This window comes from Petromyzon marinus, chromosome 35 (assembly GCF_048934315.1).
Source record: "Petromyzon marinus isolate PM22_M1 ecotype Great Lakes invasive population chromosome 35, UKy_Petmar_22M1.pri1.0, whole genome shotgun sequence".
NCBI lineage: Eukaryota > Metazoa > Chordata > Hyperoartia > Petromyzontiformes > Petromyzontidae > Petromyzon > Petromyzon marinus.
Genome location: NC_133701.1, coordinates 5054526 through 5062349, shown reverse-complemented (window position 1 = coordinate 5062349; position 7824 = coordinate 5054526). Strand labels below are relative to the sequence as shown.

At 49.8% G+C, this 7824-nt stretch overlaps 1 protein-coding gene across 5 annotated transcripts; it reads right to left on the bottom strand.

Annotated features, from left to right (window-relative positions):
* Window positions 1-420: 420 nt before the first annotated feature.
* On the bottom strand, window positions 421-7818 carry LRRC41 (leucine rich repeat containing 41). 5 transcript variants are annotated; one of them, XM_032966099.2, is made up of 6 exons: window positions 7107-7818; window positions 6511-6598; window positions 4949-4992; window positions 3986-4089; window positions 2314-3268; window positions 421-1786 (listed from the first exon to the last, which is right to left on the bottom strand). In XM_032966099.2, exons 5-6 carry the CDS (start codon window positions 3236-3238, stop codon window positions 852-854), a joined length of 1860 nt encoding a protein of 619 aa, XP_032821990.2. In that variant the 5' UTR covers window positions 3239-3268; window positions 3986-4089; window positions 4949-4992; window positions 6511-6598; window positions 7107-7818; the 3' UTR covers window positions 421-851. The 5 variants fall into 5 exon arrangements, with proteins under 5 accessions (XP_032821990.2, XP_032821988.2, XP_032821986.2 ...); XM_032966097.2 differs by having other exon boundaries at window positions 421-1705; window positions 4949-5035; window positions 7107-7815; XM_032966095.2 differs by having other exon boundaries at window positions 4949-5035; window positions 7107-7814.
* Between the last annotated feature and the right edge of the window lie 6 nt (window positions 7819-7824).

The following is a 7824-nucleotide window of genomic DNA, read 5'->3' as shown; positions in this document are numbered from 1 at the left end:
CTCCCACGAGACCAGTTCGACTGAGAAGCTGCGGGGACTAGAGGAGCGCCCGTCTGGTGGGGACAACACTGGTGAAGCCAACGCCATCTCAATTGCAGTTACTCAATGAATCTACCTGCGAGCGCCACCGCGAGACTGGAAAACAGAAGCAGAGTTTGCCGACTGCTCGATCTGCTACCGTAAACTACCGCTGGGTCCCATGGTCTATTCACAAAGCATTCTCAGAGCGGCTAAGGGGCCATCCATTTAGTAGGTACGCAAAAATCTGTCAAAACTTGACCCCTCCCCCCCTCCCTGTACGCACACGTACTATTCACACCCCCCCCCCCACCTGCGTACGTACGCTTGACGCACCCCCCCCCCGCACCCCCCCGAATCCTATAGAACGGCCGATATTTAATCCACGCAGAAACGATCAAGGATGAATAATATTTACGTGTTTAAGCAAACAGATAGTCCACCACCGGTTACATAATAGAATTAAGTTGCGTACCTTGGCCACTTATTTTGCTGAGCTGCGTGAAAGCTCGCAGTCAGGGGTACGGTGGCATACGAGTGATACCTCTCCCAAAGTCCTACTTCTCCCGGTAGTACTTGTGGTCTGACAGCTTAAGAAACTGAACTGTGGCTCATTTGAAGGGCAATGCAGACAAATTAGTATCAAGGCTCCCCACCCCCCCCCCCCGTTTCCTATACGTACATTGTCAGTAGACCCCCCATATGCAAACGTACGCATTTGGGTTAACCCCGCCCTCCATGCGTGCCTACTAAATGGATGGCCCCTAACCGGGTTGACTTGCTGATCACCTCCTCCCAACTCTCTCTGGGATACACGATCGCTCACATAACGCTCACATAACGCTCACGTGATCGGCAAAGGCATGAGTCGTGTCCCAGTCATCGTGCAACACGTGATCCACGCAGCTGCGCAGCATCATTAATGCGCGCCGCGCCACCGCCGGCTCGCGCAGCAGCCGGTTTCCGGTGATGTCCAGCACCTCCAGGCGGCGCGGTGCCGACCCCTCGCCCCCCAGCGCCAGCGCAAACTCCAGGAGCGAGTCGGGCGGCAGGCAGTTGAAGCTGACGTCGAGGTGCGTGACGTGGCAAGCCGCCCCCTCGCTGAAGAGGGAGGCGAGGGCACGCAGCCCCTCCCGTCCCAGCCGGTTCCTCGCGAGCACCAGCCGGCGCAGGTTGGCGTTCTGCCGGAGGGCGAGCACCAAGGCGTCCCACCGCGGTGCGTTAGCCTCGAAAGATGGAGGGCAGTGTCTCAGCGCCAGCTCGCCGACGCGAGTGGCCCTCACGGCCTCCGCCAGCGTGTCCAGGTCCAGCCTCGTGCCCATGTCCTCCAGCCGCAGGGAGTCGAGGCGGTTCCCGGGAGCCGCCAGCGAGTGCAGCACCGTGGCGAGGTCGTCGCGATGTGCCAGTGTCCTGCCGCGCAGGCTCACACATCGAAGCGAGCCACATGTGGCCTCCAGTAGCTCCAGCAGCCGCCCTAGGTTCACCTCTCTGCTGCAGCTGCACAGCGAGAGCTCCCTAAGCTGGCAGGGCGGTAGGGCCCCGCGCAGGCGGCAGCCCTGCAGGGGCACGCCGGGGCTGACGACGGGGAGCACCGTCGCCAGCAGCAGAGAGCGCAGCCGCGGGAAGGAGCTGAGCACGCAGCCCGCCACGGTGAGCATGGGAACGGCGAGGGCGTCGTCACGCAGGTCTAGGTGAGAGAACCGCGTCGCCGGCAGACGCGATAGGCGGCGCAGCGCGTGCAGCACGCACAGCAAGCGGTTCTCCAGCTCTGTACATGAGCATGGGATGGTGCAATTGTCAAAACAATGAGTTGGGAAAGTGAGTACATGTACAATGCTTACGCCAAAGGATCGGTATCCGTAAGTTGTGTTCACATGCGTGATAACGGGAGCAAGCGAAATCCATATTGAACACACATTGCAAACCTTTTTCATGCAATTATTCCTAAATATTGAAATCGATTTTTATGCTTGAGGTACATTAATTTTATCCTGCGCATGAGAATTTGTTACAATGTATGCAAATAATTTGCACATGATATAATACATATGGGCTTGATGGAATGAACAAAACTGTAAATGAGATGTAAAAAAATACAAATGAGACTTAAAAACAAAACCAAGAATTACTTCAATATCGACACCTGGAGAAGATGAATCACTCCTATTCCAAAACGCAGTGGAAGGAGTGAATGAGAGTGCAAGTTAGCGGTGCACCAGGTCTTTGTTGGCGAGCGGTGGAGAGATAGTATGGCGAGTGCCCTCATTTGCCCCGAGCACATGACGGCATTCTTACCGGTGTCGATGAGCACGAGCTTCTCGAGACAGATCCAGCGCGAGAGCGCATCCTCCAGGTAAGCCACGCATTGCACCGACAGCGGCATGCCAACGAGCCGCAGCACCGTCACCGTCAGCGGGGGGCATGGAGCGCGATACGGGCCGGTGGGGGCCGAAGTCCTCGCAGGCGAGTAGAAGGGCGAATCCCAGCCGGGCCCTCTTCCACCAGCATAGAAGTCGCAACTCCCCTCAGGGTCGACGGCCTCTATGCCCAGGCATTCGAGCACGGTGGCTACGGACACCGGCATGACAGTTTTACGGCAACAGCACATCCTTGGCCCCTCGGTGAGCGACAAATCAAAAAGATCCTCCGAGCTGTTGTTATCGTCCGAGCAATGCTCCTCGGGCGATAAATCTGAATAGAGGAGCTCCGTTTCATTGTCAACGTCACCTGCTGTGGCATCGGAGTGCGTGACCACGGGGGCGCTTGTGTCACGGCGTACCCTCTTGGCATTGCCCGCCTCCTCCACCGCCTCTGCCTCGTCATGCTTGCCCGCACGCTCCGAAGCCACGCACGCGCTGAGCACGCAGTCGAGCAGCTCTGCCCGTAGAGTGAGGCACCGCTCAAAAGAGACCTCGCGCAGACTGGAGAGCGACTGCACGACGGCGCCCAGTCGCTCGCGCGTCGGGCAACAATCGAAGCCCAAGTGCTTGAAGGTGAGTGAGGTGAGGGTGCGCGCCAGCGTGGAGAGGACGGGCCCTCGCGACGGCTGCAGCAGCGAGCAGAATGCGTCGAGCGGGTGGGCCACGGCGAGGCGGCGCACGTGCGGTGCGCACATCTCCAGCGCGCAGAAGCGAGGGTCGGAGGTGAAGGGCAGCACCAGGTGCTTCCTGGACACGGCACTCTCCAGGCCGCCCAACGCGACGCGGAAGAGAAGGCCCATGAACCGCTCATGCCACGTGGTCTCCCCCTCCTGCAAGTTGTGACAATGGCCGAATGCGTCCACGTGTGAATAAAACAATACTCAATTCCCCTTAAGGGGCTCCCAATCCAATTTCTGAGTCGATGCAGCATCTCAAGATGCTTTAAAAAAAGCTTACAAAACTATATGGGGTGATGGGGGGAGGGAACCGTGGGGGAAATAAGAATGCCTTTTTGGTGGTTTCATTGTGATGCGCACTTCCTGCTTTTTGTATATGGCCTTGAGATGCAGCTGCATTTAGATGCTAAACGATTTAAACTTGCATTGGTGCCTGTGACCAATCCACCTCGAATGTGCCCACACTTGTCAGATCTTGTAAGCGAAGCAGGGGGTTGAACCTGTATATTGCTAGGATGGGTGACCACAATGTAAAAGAAGGTTGTCGTAGGACTTGCTGGGCTATGTGGTGGGCAGCAGATGGTAGTATAGCAAAATGCATTTTGTACTGCTATGCTCTCCTGTCCACTTCATAATCATCCCGCACTGACCAGCATGGTGAAGTATGGTCAAATAACCCCCGTGACCTGCACGGTGTGGGGAGGCCCTCGTCCAGCAGTGGACTGACAAAAGGGTTGTACAAAGTGGAAATGAAATTTCGCGAAAACGAATTGACGCTTCAAAATCTCTACAACTACATCATACCCAATCTTAAAAAAACAGCAAATGTCACGTATGTGTGCGTGTGTCATGCGCTGTGTGAGCACTTACATCGTGTGGGTGCTTGTGTTGTGTCGCCACCGAGCCCCTGCATCCAACCTGCTTCCCAACCAACTCCTGACACAACTGCTTCCATTTGGGCTCCAAGGACACTCCTGGGGCGCAGCAGTAACTTCACGTTCACAAACTTTGCTTGGTGTCCCAAATAAAAACCACAGAGATTTTATAATTGCACTGATCTTTAAAAAACATATTAAGTTCAAAAGAAATGCTGTTGACACTTGGTTTATTTGCCCGATTTGACATTTTTACTGACACCTACCTTTCGGTTTGGCAGGTTCCTTGAAAGATGTTACGTTGAGTTTTCAATGCTATTTCAAACCTCATCACATCATGTGGTTTAGTCACAGGCAAATTCAAATATTAAGCTTACACCTGCACAGGATGTCTGTAAGCAGCAGCACATGTGGTAATGCAGTCAGGAATTTGTTTAAAATTATGAAATAATACCTCTGCACCATTTATATTCTCTGATAATGTAACTTTGCCAAACAATTAAACACAACAGATGACGCCTAAAGCCACACCTAAAGCAAGTTATTTTATGCCTATGCACAATGCTAGAAATGTAACCCTGGTCTTAGCAAGATGTCACCATGAGCGGTTAGGCAAGGAATGTGGTTAATGCATGTTAATAGACTGTTTATGCAGGTGGCTCACACAATGTATTGTTGCGTTTCGATTTTGGAACACAGGAATGATTTAAACTATGCACAGCATACAAAAATCGAAAGAAATTGGGTTCTTAAGCATTATTTGAAGCGTGTAGTCTGAGCATTAGAATCAATTGATGTATAAATACAATCCCATACACAACAAACATTTCCCAATCAAAAATGTATCCTCCAAGTTACGCCACGGATGTTGTGGTTCTTTGATCTCAACAATTTAACTTTGAGATTTCCAATGCGCCATGGGTTTGTTCTCCAGCGTTTTGAGGAAGGAGAAATTCACCTTGTTGCTGCAACGCTCCTTGGAGGCGGTCCAGGTAAAAGAGGCTGAGGTGCGGCAAAAGGTCATACAGTGCTGTGACCGGCAGCGCTGTGGCAAAAAATTCAGGTTTTTTTTTAGAACAGTGTGGAAGGAATTATGTACAGTAGTTTTAAATATAAACTAGTTCATAAAGCCTGTCTTCGGCAGGCAAACATTTTCAATAAGTGGAATAATTAAGCTGATATGATTTTGACACTTATCTACGCTCAGACACGAACAAAACTATTCCAAAAATGTGTTTTTTCAACAAAAAAAACCTTCAATTGTTGACAACTTTATTCAACTTATTATATTTAAAGATGTACCCATTGGAAACCGCTCATTTAAAGATTCCCTTTTATGAAGAACATAAAATTATAAACTACTCTGAGGGGACGTTCACAAATTATTCAGATTTCAACATTATAAAATGTAGATTTTTTCGTTGAAAACCGCTTTAATCCGAAACATTTCAAACAATAAAATATAGGACAATGGTTCTCGCTTTCATTTTATTTGCCGTTTAATGCTCTATCAAACTACACATTTTTATGGGGCACTTAAAATTGAGATATGGTGGCCTTAAAATGAAAAATCTCGCATTTTCAGATTGCCCCTGTTGTTTGTCCTAAAAGCTATCTAGCTACCAAATTTCAGCTTTCTAACTTCTCGACAAGTTCCCGTCAAGTACTCCTGATCGATCAACTCCATCGTAATGAGGGGACTGTTGGCATGATTGAACACAATGAGAAGAATTTAACTGCGTTGGTCAATGTTTTAAATCGGAAACGTGGCAGGTGACATAGAATCACCCCCATCTAATGTGATGCATTTTCACAATTTGGGATCACAATTGCATTCAGGAATACTGTATTCTATTATTTTACAATTCAGAGCACTGCATAAATTTCAGTAGCTGCAGGGAGAATGTGAATTACTAATTCAAGAGGCCCTTGCATTGACAGACATGACTGAACATACTGAACAGGAAATATTCGTCTCGGGTACTTTATTAGTGTGGCTAAGATGCTTGCAACGACTAAAATTACGACAGCGCCGTTTCAAACTGGTAGACTTCATGTGGCCTGCAGTTGCCATTCTGAATCTAATCACCGGTGTACACAGCCAACAAGACCCAGATTCCCCACCGCTACCTAATAATGCTGGGTCCACACCTGAGTGTAGAGCAGATTGCTTGAAAGGGCTCTTCTGCAGTAAGTAACCAGTTGCACACAAAAAATACTTTACACATACGTCAATAATACTACCTTACGGCGTTTCTGGCAATGGCCCGTCTTCAAAGCATGCAGAGGGCTCATAGAGGTGGCCTTTGTGCAGTGGATGTTTTATTGACGAATGCGAGTGTTTATTCGTGCTTTTGTGCCACTGCCAAAACAGCAGCAACATTACCAAATACTTTGATTCAAGTTGCCCATCTGATCGCTCAGCTGTGGAGGGACATTATACACCGACGTTTGACTCTCGCAAACACGTCGTAGCTTCCATGAAAAAAAAGCAAAAGTGACGTGATCTCGTGATGATACCTGGAAGTTCACCCTCCAGGGTAAGCACGTCGAGTCGGGCAGCGGCAGCTCCCGCCAGCTCGCTCAACTTCAACGGAAACAATTCCATCTGAGGAAGGAGACAAGTGAAAATAAATAAGCACCTTATGGCGATACTGCGTTGGCAGCGGTGCGCATGTCCACATACAAACTAACAAAAATAAAAGGATACGTATACAACTGGTGACGTTTTTGTGAACGGTCCTTCTTCATAGCACTTTATCAATTATACACCATGGTGAATAGTTGACGCGTCCAATTGTGTTGCGCTATGTTAATTGGATGGCTCGTGCAACTGCAATACATTTTAGCAAACCCGCGTTGAAACGCTACAATCACGTAATCATTACACTTCGCCAGGTAGAGGCCACGTGTTGGGCAGCGAGAGGGTCGTGGTAGCAACATCAAGTTGTTGTACTGAATATCTATGTTCCAAAGCCTTCGCCTAACCCGCACTGACCACGGTGAAGAATGATCAAATGTCCATCAGGACCCACACGGAGTGCGGGAGGGCCTCATCCGGCAGTGAATTGGCAAAAAGGGCTGTTAGGGGGCAGCGATTTGTCTTCTAGTCTCACCACCTCCCGCGATGCGATGAGTTGTCACGATCCAGAGCCACGGTCGTCTGGTAAATGTCTCTCGCTTGTTTCGTCTCATGTTGATCTTCTGTCTTCCATCAGTCGTCTAACATATGCATAATATAACCTACGTACTGGGATATTCAGTATAGTTTATTCGATTGCATAACTATTACGCGTACGACTGGATGCGTGTTTTGCGCAAGTAACTTTCATTACGGGTTGCCAGTATTCCGTTTAGCGAACGGGAATACTGTAAACTGTACTTTAGAGTATGAACAGATTATTTGCATTAACCGCAATCGCGATTATGCAACGAATTGAATGCACTGTGAGGCAAAGCTGTTTCGTTTCATTGAATGGGCGCCTGCCAATGCTTCATATTCACGCACGCGTTGGTATAATGCAGTCACGAAGCGCGGACAATAGCAAGGGGAAATTGGGATCCTCTGATGCAACCACTCGCGCCTCGCTTTGCCACTGAAGCCGGTCGCTCTCGTCGCTCCGCTAAGACCACCACCCCCCACCACCACGTAGTTACAAAGTACACTAGTTATGGCTGTCGAATATTAAAGTCTCAAAATCAATTCGCGTACAGCACCATCGCAAAAAGGTCCGACCTGAGCTCCATTTGTAAATTCACTGTCACCCCCCCCACCCTCACGCGCCGACCGCTCGGTGACGTCACTTCCACCTAACGGGGCAGGACATCCGGGCG

Bases quoted from the DNA above. Each gene is read 5' to 3' on its own strand.
- LRRC41 (XM_032966095.2), bottom strand. From the start codon at position 6,598: ATGGAATTGTTTCCGTTGAAGTTGAGCGAGCTGGCGGGAGCTGCCGCT. The intron at 4,090-4,948 runs GTGAATTTCTCC...GCTGCGCCCCAG, and splicing joins AGGAGCGTTGCAGCAACAAG to GAGTGTCCTTGGAGCCCAAA. The intron at 3,269-3,985 runs GTAAGTGCTCAC...CACAACTTGCAG, and splicing joins AACACAAGCACCCACACGAT to GAGGGGGAGACCACGTGGCA.